Source organism: Carica papaya, chromosome 4 (assembly GCF_054855325.1).
Source record: "Carica papaya isolate Zhongbai chromosome 4, ASM5485532v1, whole genome shotgun sequence".
Classification (NCBI taxonomy): Eukaryota; Viridiplantae; Streptophyta; class Magnoliopsida; order Brassicales; family Caricaceae; genus Carica; species Carica papaya.
The window spans coordinates 29,004,827-29,020,872 of record NC_142312.1 but is presented as its reverse complement, the minus strand read 5'-3'; the positions used below and the strand labels follow the sequence as shown (position 1 = coordinate 29,020,872).

Genomic DNA, 16,046 nt, shown 5'->3' with positions numbered 1-16,046 from the left:
TGAACTAACATATTTTACAAACTTAATTATTTTATTTATATATTTTTTAACAAAAATTTAAAATAAACTAATTAATTCTATGTAACCTGCCAATTCATATTTATTAACTAATAATTAATTTCAATAATTCTGTAGTCATTAATTTTTACTTTCTTGAAATTATTTGTATATATCATATTATTAAATTATTTTATAAATTTAAACAATAACATTTTTATAAACATAAATAATATTTTTTAAATATAAATAAAAATGTTTCCTGGTTCCCCCGGTGGAACCGATTGCCAAACGCCTTTAAGGACTTTGACAGACACGCGCCTTTCAAAATCCCAAATTCGGTGTCTGAAATTCGGATTCGTAATTGGAAGAGATGACGATTCTTAGGTTAGGGTTCAAAATCCCGTTCGCCCCTCAACATCGGGTTATCTCTATTCCCTGGTAGAGGCCTGTTCTCAATTTCTCCGTTCTTTTTATCCTGAGTTCTGTTTCTGCTTTACTTACAGTATAACTGGTCAACATATTTTCCTTTCTAGTTGCGTGAAAACTATAGGTATGGTGGAAATTCTTGACTGATGCTTGAAATGTTCGGGCGGTTTAGTTTCATGGGAGTTTTGGTAGTAAAAATTTTGATATTTAGGGGGAACTAATAACATAATATCGCAATTAAATGACACAGAGTTTTATCCTATCTTTAATCCCGTTAACAACAAATGGAGTGATTGTTTGCTTATATAATGATTGAATGCAACATGAGTATCATGGTGATTTTAGTAGTAAAGCTTTGATTATTCAGGTAACATGAAAGCCATTAATTCCTGCTTCATAATGAGCGGATGTAGTTGAAGTTTCATGGAGATTTTAGTAGTGGAGTTTTGATATTTAGAGGGAACATACCATACGGAGTTTGTCACAGCAATTAAATGCTAATATCTATATTTTTCTTTTCAAATCAATTTTTAGGGTGAACAAGAACACTGAAATATTGTGTTTGAAGGGAAGGAACTTCACTTCATCAGCTCCAGTTAGATACAGTCCCAAAAAATCTAGGAAGGGTCATGAATCAGAAAATTTTCTGCCTCTCGGAGGTTCTGAGAGAGATAAATATCATAGTACTTCAGGTGAATTGGAGGTTGAGATTGCAAAGAATGGAAGGCATACAGGAAGGCATTTATTCTTGGATGTCAAGAACCAAAACCGAAATGGAACGTGCAAGCTTGATACGTTGCATGATCATTCTAAACAAGGTTTTGTGTTTTGCGTTCCTTTAACATATTGAAACAAATTTCTACTTTTCTTTTTACTGGACGGAGAGCATTCCTAATGCTTTGCGCTCGCCATTAGTGGTGTTGGAACTTGAATTTTGAGTGATGATTTGGAAATTTTGATGCTTCTAGGAGTATGCTAAGAATGGGCAGCAAGCATTTACTTTCACTTCCTACAAATGAACGGTCAATATTTTAGGCAAAAGCTAAATATTTTTGTTTTGACAGAGTTAAAAGAAGATATTGATCATGCTTTTGCTTTAGAGTTTGGAGATGATGAATTCACTGAAGATCCGGAGGATGTTGTTGAGGAGATGATAACATCTGAAGTTGAGAATTTTCATAAGCAGGACCTGCAAGCTGGTGGAACCATGAAAATTGTGGAGAACTCAGCTATTAAATTACTTGCAACAAGGTTACCTCCCAGCTTGCTGTTGCTTCATAACTTTGGTCTATCAGTTATTTTACATTAAACATAGATGGTTCAATATGTACCTGGCAACAGATGCTCATTGACAAATCGGTAATCAACAGTGATAGACTTTAAAATTTATTTTGTGATAGAATTTCAGTCTGTTGAATGTATGACTCAATTTATAGTTTGAGTACTCCCACTCATTAAATGGATCGTAGAATCTTCAGGAGCGAACCAACGCCAAGGTATAAGAGGACTATATTATTTGTAAAAATTTCTTCACCTTCATTCTTATTTTTTCGACTAAGCTCTAGTTTACTTTAGCTGTAATGCATATTCTTGATATACTTAAGCTGTTCTTATTGGGTAAGACTGTGAAGTAAAAGTGACTTTGTTTACTTCTGCAGCTTATAAGGAATTAAAGAATTTAGATAATATTAAAAAATTCATAGGTGGTCGTAGGAACATTATAGGATTCTTATTAATTATTGAGCAAAGAAGCAAGAAGGAATTTTGTTTATTTAATCCTTAGGTACATTGTCTATGATTATCTCTCGTTAATAATAGTTAACTAGATCTAAAATACATAGGCTACAGAAATTTTCGATATGCATGTAGATGCTTGTGACAAGGAGTCTATGATTTTTGGTTTCTTTTCTTTTTACTTGATTGAAAAGTTCCTTCTCCTTTTAAGCAGAGCATTTACTTCAGTGGAGCTGAGGAAGAAGCTGCATGGGAAGAGATTTCCTTCTGATGTCATTGAGCGAGTGATAGACAGTTTCAAGAGCAGGTGTGTGGAAGACTATTTAGAAAAATATTAGCTTGGATTATTTCTAATAAAAAACTGTATTTGAGAAGTTAACTTGGCTGATATTCAGCTGTCTTAGCATTCCTATCAATATTTTTAAATGTTATATGCAACCAAGTCAGTATTAATGATGTTTGTTATTTATCCGTCTGTATTTGCCATCTTACCATGGGAACTTTGGATGAAAAATTCATTAATAGAGCTTTTAGTGTTTTCTCAATATTTAAATCCCTGTTTATATTATTTTCATTTATTTTTTGATGTTTCATCCTGCCTTGAATAGGGAATATTTCTTGTATGTTTTAAATTTATGAAACATGGGTTCTATATTTTTTGTGAGCATAATCTCCGATAGTTTGAAATAATTCTCTTTATCAGTATTGAATTATCTAGTAACAGTTGGAAATCTTAATATAAACTCACTTAAAAATAGCTCTATCATGAAGGAAGTATCTTTTAATTATGCCAATATAGCAGTAGAAAGATAGATGCAATGGGTTGTGTTTATTTGCCCCATGGGACTTCCTTAATGGTTAAGGCAAAGGTTGGATGAACCATCACCCAGACAACTTGGCTATTTGCAATGGAGAGGACCTCATGTGCAAAGGCATCCCCTCCTGGTTTACCATGAGGAATGTGTCCATTCTGGGCCCATATTGAAAAAGTCGGTTAGCATCTATGCAAAGAAGAGATAGATATGGTAGGTTAAAGACTGATACATCTTCCAATGAAGCAGGTTCTTGAGGTTGTGGACTACTTGTCCTCTGAAAAATCTTTAGGCATCAACACTCATATTTTGGATCAGAAACAGTTGTGATGTTTGAGATTTCCTTTATCCCCAAACACGTGATGTTTTGACAACTGATTCATGAATCACTGCTAGACCTGAGGCTTATTTGTTGGCTATCCCATGAATATCAATTTCTTAGGCGCATATTGCATCAAAGATTTAAGTGTATCTCTCATTACGCCTAGTATTTGATTATTTTTCAATCTTTTTTCCAGAGGGCTTATCAACGATAGCTTGTATGCAGAATCTTTTTCTCAATCTAGATGGTCTTCTGCAAGCTGGGGTCCAATGCGGATCAAGCAAGTAAGCCTCCTCTTTTAGTATTATTTTTTTCTGTCAAGTATGTTATTGCATAATTTTGGAGTTTCGGTCTCTATATTTTTCTTTGAGGAATAAGTCTGCAGTTTTCTACATCAATTTAGGCCTTCAAGTCCTGTTTCATTGTGGCTTAATCTGTTGCTTCTGTTTGGAGACTTGGCCATTGTATTTGGGGAGAAAAGAGTATTAGGTGGTTAGGAACTTAGATTATATAATGATTGGATTCAGGAATTCTGATTTATTTAGCGGCCTGATGCATCTCATTCTTGCCATGTATCTGGAGTATAATGTTAAAATCCGTCTTTACAGATGAAAAAACATAGCAGTCTTTTGCGATTTTATCATGATAAACCACTATATAAACTCCAATAGTAGTGTAACAAACTTTTGTTTCTAAGATCCAGATTTTTACAAAACCGATCTTTTCAATCATACATGAAATTAATACACTGATTAAACTTCTCTCTTATTTATAAAAATAAATACATAAATAAAGTTCCAGTTAAAGAAAACTGACTACTAGTGTTTCAGCAATTAAATCTTTGTCATATATAACATGTACACTCACTGGGACTTTTCAAGGGACAGACTGAATTCATTTTTTGATAGAATTGAAGTTGCAAAATTTTTATATGATAGGTATTACTTCCTCATATAGCATCTCACCAAAGAATTTGTTCATTTATAAGGGATAAAGATCGTAAGGAAAGGGAAACCTTATAGTAATTTTTTTAGTAAAAAAAAATCATTAGGAGAATCTCTTTTTTTTTTAAATCATTTGTTTTCAAGGGAAAAGGTTGATTGATTTGAGCATCATTATTGGATCAGGCATTGTTGAAAAAGGGGATAAGTCAAGCTGATGCAGAGAAGGCAGTAAAACTGGTTTTTGAGGACAGTGAATCTAGTGAAGATCAAGAATCAACTTTTGGATTATCAAAGCTTTCAATGGACCATTTATATATACAGGCATCAAAACAGTGGTTCCGAGGTCAGGATGTGCCTAAAGAGACACGTAAATCAAGGATTATCCGGTGGCTACAGTATCGTGGTTTCAACTGGGGTGTTATCTCCTTTATACTGAAGAAGTTAGAATCTGAGTGTCCTCCCTAAAGGATGCTAAGGATTTCATATTCCAAGGTAGAAACAAAAGGCTCATTTCTGATCCCACTTTAGTTGATATTTCACACCTACCAGTTACCCCTTGAAATGTGAGTCATGCTGTACAGATTCTAGATAAGGGTTTAATGCTATTGGTCTATATAGCCATGTGCAAGAGGATGATCATTTAGCCTCAACTATAACAACCTACCTATAGCTGTATAGTCCAGGTGGACAGAAGCAAAGCCATAATGAGCCACTACCGATCTCGAAGACAAATGAAAAGTTGAACTGCTTCGTTAATGTTTCTTCAACCAACAGGGTTCTTTAAATTAATTCTGGAGGTAGAATTCTTTCCTGTACAGAGATTTAATTATTTGAATAAAAACAAAAGACCCTTTTTTTTTTGTGTGATGCTTTATGTCATTATATGCATCATTTATCTGTTCATACTTGAAGATGCATATAACCCGAAAACTTGAACTCGCAGCATCTGCGATTAAGCTTGGAAGTTGGATAAAGCACAGATGGATACATTTGCACATCATGTTCGCCCATTCCATTAGATCTGCAATACACTCAAGCCCATTGGAGTTTTTTAAGTGCTAGCATGTGTGCTTGTCGTTTATGGAACAGTTGTGCCGTGTTTTGTGTTTAGCCTTGGAAAACTATATGTATATGGGGGTATGATGGTCCTGCTCCCATGCATGTGCTGCTGATTAGGACATTCACAATTCTTCTCTTGTAAATCAAGGTTAGTATAGCTTTACAAGGACTACTAAATATTGTATTTACTTTGGGAAGTCATTTTCTGACAGCACATGAGCATGTGATGGAAGGAGCTTGTGGCCATGTGAGTTTCTGCTGCCAAAAAGGCTTAAATATTTAATGAGACAGAGAAAGAATCTCTTGCCAATGCATTAAGCTTGGTTGAATAAACCCAAGGCTATGCCAATCATTTTTCCAGTTCCTCCATACCCGGCAGTCATTCTTCCAGTTTCCAAGAACAAATGCTTGTCTTCCCTTGTACCAAGATAGCTTATATAATAGGATAATTAACAGTTCTAATTAACCTAATGTTTAACTTAATTGTAGTTTTAAGTTCTGCTTTTTTTGTGATGATTTAGTATTATCTAGTCTATTTTTTATTAATTTATATAAAACTTTTAAACTCTAGAAGGCATTTGTCATATAAAACATATAAGATATGATAATTCTCTAAGATGAAAAACGAAATATTAAGTGCAGAATTCTCTTTAGTTTCTCTTTTTATATATTTGTTAATTATTTTAACAAATTAATTATTTAAATTCACATTACAAATTAATCCAGAGAAAACAAACTAATTAAACCCATTTCCCCAGCCTTGTTGAATTGGAATCTTCTATGTTAATATTCACAAAAACAGAGACGGTGACATACTCGATTTCGTGAGCCATGACTACATTGAATCATCAGAGAATACAAATGAGCAGTTAGATGATCCTTGTGAAACAACAATCCTACTCTGCGGAGACGGAGGTGATGGCTGCAACGATCCCTGAGCTGACCAATCTCCCTTTGAGATTTCACCTTCCTGCCTCACCATCTCAACAGGTCTAATTTCCTTGAGCATGGCGACAACATCCTTCATCATTGGCCGATCATCGGGTCTGGTGCTGACACAGAGAAAAGACACAGCCAATGTCTGCAATATTTCATGCATTGCAGGCTCAGCTCTCCCTCGTATCTTATGATCAAGAATGTCAACTGGGTCCTTCTTGCTGGCTAAATGGTCCCGCACCCACTGCACCAAGTGTGCACCACCAGGCAAAGTTGGGTCTAGTGGATGCCTCCCTGTTAAAACCTCTAGAAGCACCACACCAAAACTGTATACATCACTTTTCTCTGTGATATGTTGCATTGATGCATGTTCTGCATTAGACCCAGAAAATTAAAATGTAATTAACGGGTGAAACTGAAAAATTTAAGTTTAAAACATAAGCTAATAATAATGGGTATTGGATAAAGAACATACCTGGAGCCATGTAGCCATAAGACCCAGCTAAATGAGGCCTTTGACATGGTTTGGAACAATCATCATCTCCATTGCTATTGACAACTCTGGCTAATCCAAAATCAGCTAGATAAGGCTCATAACCAGGACCTAGCAAAACATTCATGGCTTTAACATCACCATGTAAAATTGCAGGAACACAGTCATGGTGCAAATAGGCTAGTGCATGTGCAACACCCAGAATAATATCATATCTAGCTTCCCAATCTGTTCCTCCTTTTGCTGCTCCATGGAGAAGTGAACTCAAGCTCCCGTTTGGGAGGTAATCGTAGAACAGCAGCTTCAGGTTCCGGTTTGATCCCCAACCCAGAAGCCGCACAATATTCCTATGCCTGATTGAACCTAGTGTCTGAATTTCAGAGCTAAAAGCCCCTGATTCCTCTGCTGACCACATTTTTTTCACTGCCAATGTTTGGCCATTTTGAACTGTCACCCGATACACAACACCAGAGCTTCCGGTGCCAATCACATTCGCTGATGTTAGATTTCGAACAATGTCTTCGATGGAGAAATCGAGCTTCTGATACAAAGTCACTTCCCATGTATCTTCTTCCATTAGTCTGTTGTTTGCCATTCTTGCTTGAACTAACATGTAGATTGCAAGTAGTACAAGGACAGTGCTGATGCTGACAAGAATCGACATGGCCAGCTTCATTGCTGATCTACGATGGCCTGCAGGTCCTACAGCTCGAGCTACGAGTCCGTTGGAGATGTATAGACCCTGATTTGATGCAAGGTCACTAAGAGGGAGTTGTTGGAAGAATGGAGTGTTAGGCAATTCACCGGAGAAATCATTGAAGGAGACATTAAGGGAGACAAGGTTTTGCAGGTTTGCAAGAACATTTAAGTTACCAGTAAGGTTGTTGTGAGACAGATCAAGTTCTCCTAATTTCGTAAGGCTAGAGAACTGGGATGGAATCTCTCCGGAAAATTTGTTACAGCTGAGATTAAGAGAGATTGCTAATGCTGGAAGTTGGCCTATTTCGTCCGGGATTTTACCTGAGAAAACATTATCTCCGAGATTTAGCAGCTGTAGTTTACTACAGGACAAAATCTTTGCTGGAATTTCTCCGGAAATATGATTCTTTGCCAAATTGAGCTTCGTTAATTCTGTTAATGATCCAATACTTGAAGTCAGGGGACCGGTGATTCTATTATCAGAAACATCAATGAATTGTAGGCTTCTGGGAAGAGAATCTGGGAAAGGATTAGAAAGTCCATTAGAGTGAAGGTCGAGAAACTCGAGGCTCACACATCCAGATAACGATTTAGGAATGCTTCCAACAAGGTGATTGCTGTTCAAGTCTAGAAAATTCAAGATTTTCAAGTTTCCAATCTCTGATGGAATAGTTCCTGATAGCCTATTCCCATTCAGCCTTAACCTGTATAAATTTATACTATTTCCTATGTCAGGAGGTATAAAGCCAGACAAATCATTGGAAATTAACAGCAACTTTGAGAGATTTCTCAACCCGAAAATCTCTTTCGGTATTGAACCAGACAGGTTATTGTATGATAAATCAAGTGCCTGAAGTTCCTGGCACTGAGCAAGACTGCTTGGAATACTGCCTGTTAGCCTATTCTGCCAGGCAAAGAATAGAGTCAGGCTCTCTAGATTGCCAATAAGTGAAGGAATCTCACCGGAGATGTCATTGTTGTCGAACTCCAGATGGGTCAACGACGTGCAATTCGAGATTTCATAAGGTATAGTGCCTGACAACTGATTAAGACTCAGTTGAAGCTCCTGAAGATTCAACAGGTTTCCGAAACTTCTTGGTATGCTGCCTGTAAGAAGATTATCTGATAAATCAATAACTGTGAGCTCTCTGCACCTTCCAAGCTCATCTGGGATTGTACCAACTAAGCTATTCTGCCATAATAGAAGACTCTGAAGCTTGCTGAGCTCCCCAACTGTTCGCGGGATTGGACCCGAAATTGAATTCTGATACAAGTATAGGTTCTGCAACTCTTTGCAGTTTCCAATCTCTTCTGGGATAGAACCTGATAGAAGTGAAGTATAAATAGCTATTGTGTGAATCTTTTTCAGCATTCCAATCGACGAGGGAAGCCTGCCCGTAATGCTTGTTTCAGCCAGGCCTAAAACAACAAGGCTGGTGCAATTCCCAATCTCCCATGGCAGTTCACCTTTAAGATTCTTGTTCCCGCCAGCTCGGAAAACTTCAAGCTTCCTCAATTCTCCAATGCTCTTTGGGATTTCTCCACTCAGCTGATTGTCGAAAAGAGTCACAGAAACAAGACTGGACAGATTTCCTATCTCTCCCGGAATCTCACCCTCAAGAAAATTTGTGTTGAGAGACAAACTCTGCAGCTTCCTTAGCCTGCAGATTTCAGCTGGGATTACACCTGAGATAGAATTATCACTAAGATCAAGGAAATTCAGTTCATGATACTCCCCGAATTCTTTCGGGATTACGCCAGAGAGATTGGCTGATGAGAGAACAAGAGTGTTCAAGAACCTAAGAGGCTGAAAATTTGAAGGCAACGAACCCTGTAAACCAACTCCTTTCAAGCTTATCCCCACCACTTTGCCATTTTCATTGCAATGTATCCCATACCAGTTGCAGGGAGAGTTGTCTGCAGGAGTCCATGAAACCAAAACATCACTGGAACTGTTCAAACGGTTCTTCCAAGCCAGAAGAGCTTGGCCCTGGTCATCAATTGAGAAGCAAGAGTGGAAGAGAAGAGAGTTGAAGGAGAGGAAGAAGGTGAAGGAGAAGAAGATGTTGGGGGATGAAAGAAAGAGATTGAGTTGATTTGCAGGCATTGTTTAGAGAAGAGAGAGGAGGAGGTGATCTGTTTTGGGATTGCAGAGGGAGAAAACCCATGTTTTGTTTATAGAAGAAAATTAAGAAGATCTCGATCCAACACTCTCTTGTTCTCTTTTTTTTTTTTTTTTTTTTTTTTTAATTTTTTTTTTTCTATTGCCATTGTAAACTGGTTTACATGTTTACTCAGAGAAGATGATGAAAGTGGGTTTTTCCTTTTTTTTTTTTTTTTTCTTTTGTAAAAAAATTTTGGATTCTAATTTTCTTTTTATATTTTTGTAAAAAATATTTAAAAAAATCGATAAGATAATGATGTATTTTAAAAAATAAATTTAAAAAATATTTATAAAGCTTTATTTTGTATTGCAGACGGATTATAATTTTAACAATTAATTATACATTATATTTTATTAAAAAAATTAAAATTATATTTATATTTAAAAATTATAAAAACGTGAATTTATAGTAAATAAAAAATTAAATTTTATTTTTATAATTTAAAATTTAAGGAGATAAAATTTTAATTTTGTTTCTATATAATAATATAATATGGTTTAATTAAAAAGGTTGATTGGTGATAGATTATCTCCCAGATGGTGATAGCTTAATCTTCAAAACCAAACAGACCCAAATGTCATTAATTAATTAATTAATTAATTATTTTTTTAATAAGATCAAATTAGATTAATTGTGTGTATTTAAGAAGCCAAATGTACTGAGAAAGTGGTCCATCAATTTATGTGGCCTTAATTCATCAATATTCCATGTGTTTGTTATCAGTTGCATTTCACTACCTTTCTGGATGGCTTTTAGTACCATTAATTATATATATATATATATATATATATATTTGTATATGTGTATGTATATTTTTCTCCCTTTTTTCCTTAATGGGTTTTATTTGGATTGATTGTTTTTGTATGTATTGATTAGAAATTTGTGTTATAATTAAATTTAATTAAGAAATTTAAGTGCATGTTTTTGTGTGTGCATTGGTTTTTTGAACTTGTTTTCAAATGTGGATTAAATAACACATCTGGTTAGAGTGAGTGATGAATTTTTGGGACTCGGAGTACTCATTCCATGGAAGTATATTGATATATATATATATATATGTATATGTGTGTGTGTGTGTGTATAGGTTAAAAGAGTAAGAGTGGAATCTAAATATAGTGAAGAGCACATGATCGTGATGAACATACAATAATTTACGGATTAATAAAAACTGCTAATCTGGTCAGCTTGTCGGCTGCTCTTTGCTGTAAACGATTATTTAAAACAAACTATTAATTTATAATATGAGTGGAAGAGACAACATCAAACCAAACTCAACACTTCGTATAATACACAAACACATATATATGTATATATATATATATATTGAAGGAGATAAACAAAACATAAGGAGGAAAACTTATAAGAACTGTAAATTCATTGCGTTCGAGATGAAAAATCTTGATGATGATGACGAGATGCATTCATTGTGAGTGCTGGTCTTTCCCGCAATTGGACCATGAATTTCTGAGCATTTTTGCTGCAGATATTTAAATGCGGTACTGTATATATATATATATATATGTATTTATGTATGTGTGTGTGTATGTATACTGTATCATTCATCACCATACCAATACTGGACCCCATGCATGCTTTTCCTCTCCATTTTGCAGACACTGATCACAAACCTTTTTCTCTTCACCCACCGTTCATTCCTCTCTCTCTATCTCTCTCTCTCTCTATATATATATACACACACACACACACACACATATATATCACCAAGTACAATTTTTCCTGCATGCAGCAGAAAGTAATTAATCTTTTAATTAATACATGACTTATCTTTATAGAATAAATATTTCTTTTATTTTTTTAAAGAGAGCATACATAGTTCCCCACTTTATAATAACCATAATTAAAAAATTATTGTTAATTCTGAGAATTGCAGAGTCAAACATATATATACATATACATATACATATATATACACATCTTTATAATCGAAATAATTTTGGACGGCCAATGGCTTTGAGTTTTTAATTTGTATACTTAATTTTATAAAAAATAAAGTGGTATGTATACCTGTCATTCACTGGTATCTCAAAAACAATTATTGATTTTGAGCATTAGTGTAACACCTAATTTTTTTTTTTTTGTTATTATTATTGGAATTATTATAATTTATTTTTATTTTTATTTTTTCTTTTATTTATTTATTTAAGTAATAATATAAATGTTTTAATTTAATTTAATGAGAATAAAAATAAAAATAATAATAAAAATGGGTAAAATTATTTTTGGGGTTTAATTGAAAATAATTTTGAGAAAAATGGGTGAAAATTCGAATTCTGTGAGTATTTTTAAAAAGAAAATCGAAAATCGGGGGTCAAAACGCAATTTAAAAAAATTGCACAACGTCAGCAACCAGATCAGCAACTCCGGCCAACCAGGACACGCTGCGTGGCAGAGACGCTGACGCGGTAAGGCCACGCGGAATTAAAAGGGGAGGGTTATAAATAATCTCATCCACACCCACCCCAAAACCCTAGCTGCCAGAGCCCTCGCCGGAGAAGATAACCCAGCCACTAGAGGAACCGACCGCCGCCACCCGCCGCCGCACCGGGGCACTTTCCGGCCGCCAAACGAGATAAAATTTCTCCCATTGGCTCAGTTTTCGATGCTGAACCCACATGTGGCCAAATCGGAGCTAAACCACCGGCCAATTGGCCAGAAAACACCACCGAAGCCTAGCGGTGCCGCCGCGGGTTTACTCGATTTTTGCCTCCGATGAGGCCCTTCTCGATTCCCGTTCGATATAATTTTTACACCACTATGACCACCGTCTTTTTCTCTACAAGTTGACTGGAGTAAAACACCAAACCGCAACTCGCGCCGGAAGAGCCGCTGCACCCGAGAGCTCCGCCGCCGGTAAGTCTCAGTTTTCTGAATTTTTTTGGCCCACTGAGGGTCCTAGGGGTATTTTATCACAGGAATCAATGCAAGTTTTGTCGAATTCGGCCGGAAACGGCCAACCCGAGGCCGTGCCGAAATTTTAAAATTGGCCGAATAGGCCCTGAGTCTGATTTGGGATTTATGAGGACATGTGCAGGTATCAGAAGTGTGTTTCAGTTTTCGAAAAAAAATTCAGGAAATCTAGGGACTGCCCGTAACCGCAGTGAGAACCCGATTTCAGACTCCGAAACAAGTACGGATCCCTCACCCTATTTCCTATCATGACATTAAAGCTTAATAAATGATAAAACGGTATTTTATGAATTAATAAATATGTATAATTAATTGAGATTGCTAATGGGGCCTGAACTTGATGTATTTGTCGGTCTGTTCCTGTTTGACGTATTTCACAGTCTAAATGCAGTATGATGTTTGATTGTTTATTTTGTGATTTCATATGCATGAATCACTGTTTAATCTATTATGGTTTAAATTATTGTGAACCCGATGTTGTGTTGCCTTATTTGGTGTGCGTTACTGGTTTACGTATTCTTGTTGATTGGGTAACTGAGACTAAGAAAAATAAAAAGGGTATATAAATTTATAAATAGATAAGTCGACAGTCTCACTAGATATCCTGGGAGATGGTGGACGGATCAGGTTCATAGGGAACCCTACCGGAACATGGTCTCTCATATCGAATGGGGTATGAAGACTTTAAATATTTTGGCGCTCATACTGGACAGGGTATGGGGACGACCTACTTCACTCTCATACCGAATGAGGTATTGAGGTTTATGGTTCTGGCTCTCATACCGGACGGGGTATGGAAACAGCCTTGGAATTTAGGTGAATGGTTCACGTGTAGTGGGGACCCCTATGGATCCCCATGGATACTAGTAGGCTAATAAAAGAGAAAATTTGTTGTCTGATGATTGAAATAAAAAAGTATGATATGTGTTATGCTACATAATGTGCACGATCTTATGATGTTTATAATGTTATTGTTTTTATAAGTTATTTTCATGGATCTTACCAAGGTAAGTGGACAGTAAAGAGTTTTATTATTGATAAATGAATTTGTTATAAATTATGCTCCATTGGTCGTTTTTATTTTCTACCAACCTTTACTACTGTGACAGTGAGATAGTGTGACATCTTTACTGGGCTAGTGTATCTCATTCCTTACTTAACCATTTCAGATAAGGAGAACTTGGTTTCCGAGCCCGTTCCGCAGGAAGACGGCGAGTAGAAACCAAAGAATTTATTAGTTTTCCTTATAGTATTCATTCATAATATTTTCTTTTGTTAGTTTATTCTTTCATATCTTTAATATGTTTTGATTATTGTGTAAGAGATGTTAATAATAATCTATTTTATTTCGTTTCTATACTTAGAATAAATATATACATTTTTTTTAAATTTTCGAGACTGTTACAATTAGAGAACAAATATACGTGTAAATAAATATATCCAACGGTTAATATATTTTCAGTAATATTGTATTCTCGTATATATTATATTTTTATTTGTATATTATTTTTTAATTTATAGTATATTACAAATTATCGATTACGATTATAAATTAACAGTTATAAAAAATTAAAATAAAATAACAGATGTAATAAATAAATAGTTAAATACCAATTAATAGACATGTCTGTCATTACTTATATATAAGTTATAAATTGTTACGTTTCTACGTTCTTTTTTTTATTAAATAAAAACTTTTTTTTTTATATTTGTTTTTAATATAAAAGACACAATATCTTCAAGATATTGTAGAATAATTCCAAATTGAGAAAAATAAAAATAACAATAATAAAGTTTGGGACAAATAATGTATAACATCAAAAGAATAGACAAGGATTACTCTTTCACTTTTTCTAGAGCAAACACTTGGGGACAGGGAAGAACAAAATATTTATATATGTATATATATATATATATATATATATATATATATGTATATTAATTATAAGGCCAGTTAATGTAGACATTGTAACTTTATGATTTAATCCCTACTGCTGCTGCTGCAAACCTTTTTAAGTTGTCCTGTACATTTCACTTTATATTAATGATTATAATTATCAGAACTCTAATTTCAAATTAATTTATTAATCAAATTAACCATCACACTTAATTTAAATAATTAAGTTACTAATTAGGATTAAGATGTAGAGATTGTTAATGGATCTAGATCGCATCGCCGACACAGGATATTATAGATCACATAACATGTACGTATACTATATCTATATCTATATATATATATATATATATATATATACATACACGTTTGTGGATCTTTTATATTTTTGGAGGAGGTCATAGGAATCTGATCACTACGAATGGATTAAACGGTAGCGAAAGATATAGATCCGGTCACATGACACGACCGAACATGACCGCTCTAATTCTATAAATATATATAAATTTATGTATGTATGTATGTATGTATATGTTATTGTATTTGTACATGCAGTAGTACTGTTATATTTATATAGAATATACATACGATGGATCGTGCACTTTTAGGATTTATATAGTTTAATTATAAAATATAAGACTTATATATATATATATATACACATACAATTGGAAGAAAGTTCCAATCTATCCCTCATGCAATTTTTTTTTTAAACTTAAATTGAATATTAAATGGGTTTAATAATTTTCATGCAAATTTCTATATGATTTATATTTATTTTTATTATGTAAAATTAAATTTTGAATTAATAATAATATTTTAATTCATATCAAGTTTATATAATGGAATATACAAATCTATCATATCTATGTGTGTGTGTGTGTATGTATAGAAGTGAAGTGAAGTGAAGTGAAAGAAGGGTAGTGGGAATCGGTCATCTTTTTGGTTTTATGCTCATAAATTTCAAAAAATTTAGGTAAACGTGTGAGCAAGTAGTGGGGGGATATGGAAACAAATGCGTGTGTATATATATATATAGGGAAACAAATGTGTGTGTGTGTGTGTATATATATATATGTATAGATACATATGCATGCACTCATTGAATATTATATTCTTTTTATAATTGGCAATCATGAAGGTACATATATATATCCAAAAATAATTGAAATCTTTTGGGTCCATATGACAACTATCCAGAAGATTTCCCAATCCAATCAAGAAGTACATCATTTGCAAGGTTCTACCAATCTAGGTATTAATTTTGTGATAAAATTTATCTATAAATTATGTAATTTTTAATTTTGTGATTGGTCAAATTAAAAATCAAAAAAGTCGACAGACAAATTTATTTATAAATATACGGTTATGGTCTTTAAATTACACGTAAGATTTTTCTATTACGATATCTCATCATCATCAAAAATTAAGATAGCGAGAGAATTTTAAAAGATTTTATGTTAATTTGAAAGACTCTGTTATAATTATAAATACGATTTCGATATAGTTTTAGACCTCTTTGATTTGATACGAGTATGTTTGTTTTATTTAGATTTAATATTTTTATTTCTGTTTTTCCTTTACTCAGAGATTAATAATGCACAAACTACTTTATTTCTTTTAATTTTTTT

The 16,046-nt window shown here is 34.0% G+C and overlaps 2 protein-coding genes across 4 annotated transcripts; one reads left to right on the top strand and one right to left on the bottom strand.

The window, feature by feature from the left end:
* Nucleotides 1-272: 272 nt before the first annotated feature.
* Nucleotides 273-5,630, top strand: LOC110820800 (regulatory protein RecX family protein). Of its 3 annotated transcripts, XR_015818695.1 has the most exons (7): nt 274-438; nt 961-1,244; nt 1,491-1,677; nt 2,375-2,467; nt 3,491-3,578; nt 4,422-5,035; nt 5,182-5,630. XR_015818695.1 is itself a non-coding variant. In XM_088218809.1 (6 exons), the coding sequence occupies exons 1-6, from the start codon at nt 371-373 to the stop codon at nt 4,701-4,703; spliced, it is 966 nt and encodes a 321-aa protein (XP_088074935.1). In that variant the 5' UTR covers nt 273-370; the 3' UTR covers nt 4,704-5,099. The 3 variants fall into 3 exon arrangements, 2 of the variants coding, with proteins under 2 accessions (XP_088074935.1, XP_088074934.1); XM_088218809.1 differs by lacking the exon at nt 5,182-5,630 and having other exon boundaries at nt 273-438; nt 1,527-1,677; nt 4,422-5,099; XM_088218808.1 differs by lacking the exon at nt 5,182-5,630 and having other exon boundaries at nt 4,422-5,099.
* A 299-nt stretch (nt 5,631-5,929) lies between these two features.
* Nucleotides 5,930-9,709, bottom strand: LOC110820808 (leucine-rich repeat receptor-like serine/threonine-protein kinase RGI4). Its single transcript, XM_022050401.2, has 2 exons — nt 6,709-9,709; nt 5,930-6,605 (listed from the first exon to the last, which is right to left on the bottom strand). The coding sequence occupies exons 1-2, from the start codon at nt 9,530-9,532 to the stop codon at nt 6,133-6,135; spliced, it is 3,297 nt and encodes a 1,098-aa protein (XP_021906093.2). The 5' UTR covers nt 9,533-9,709; the 3' UTR covers nt 5,930-6,132.
* Between the last annotated feature and the right edge of the window lie 6,337 nt (nt 9,710-16,046).

Coding starts and splice junctions, on each gene's coding strand:
- LOC110820800 (XM_088218808.1), top strand. CDS start 371: ATGACGATTCTTAGGTTAGGGTTCAAAATCCCGTTCGCCCCTCAACAT. Junction 439..960: donor CGGGTTATCTCTATTCCCTG/GTAGAGGCCTGT, acceptor ATCAATTTTTAG/GGTGAACAAGAACACTGAAA. Junction 1,245..1,490: donor GCATGATCATTCTAAACAAG/GTTTTGTGTTTT, acceptor TTGTTTTGACAG/AGTTAAAAGAAGATATTGAT.
- LOC110820808 (XM_022050401.2), bottom strand. CDS start 9,532: ATGCCTGCAAATCAACTCAATCTCTTTCTTTCATCCCCCAACATCTTC. Junction 6,606..6,708: donor TTATGGCTACATGGCTCCAG/GTATGTTCTTTA, acceptor GGTCTAATGCAG/AACATGCATCAATGCAACAT.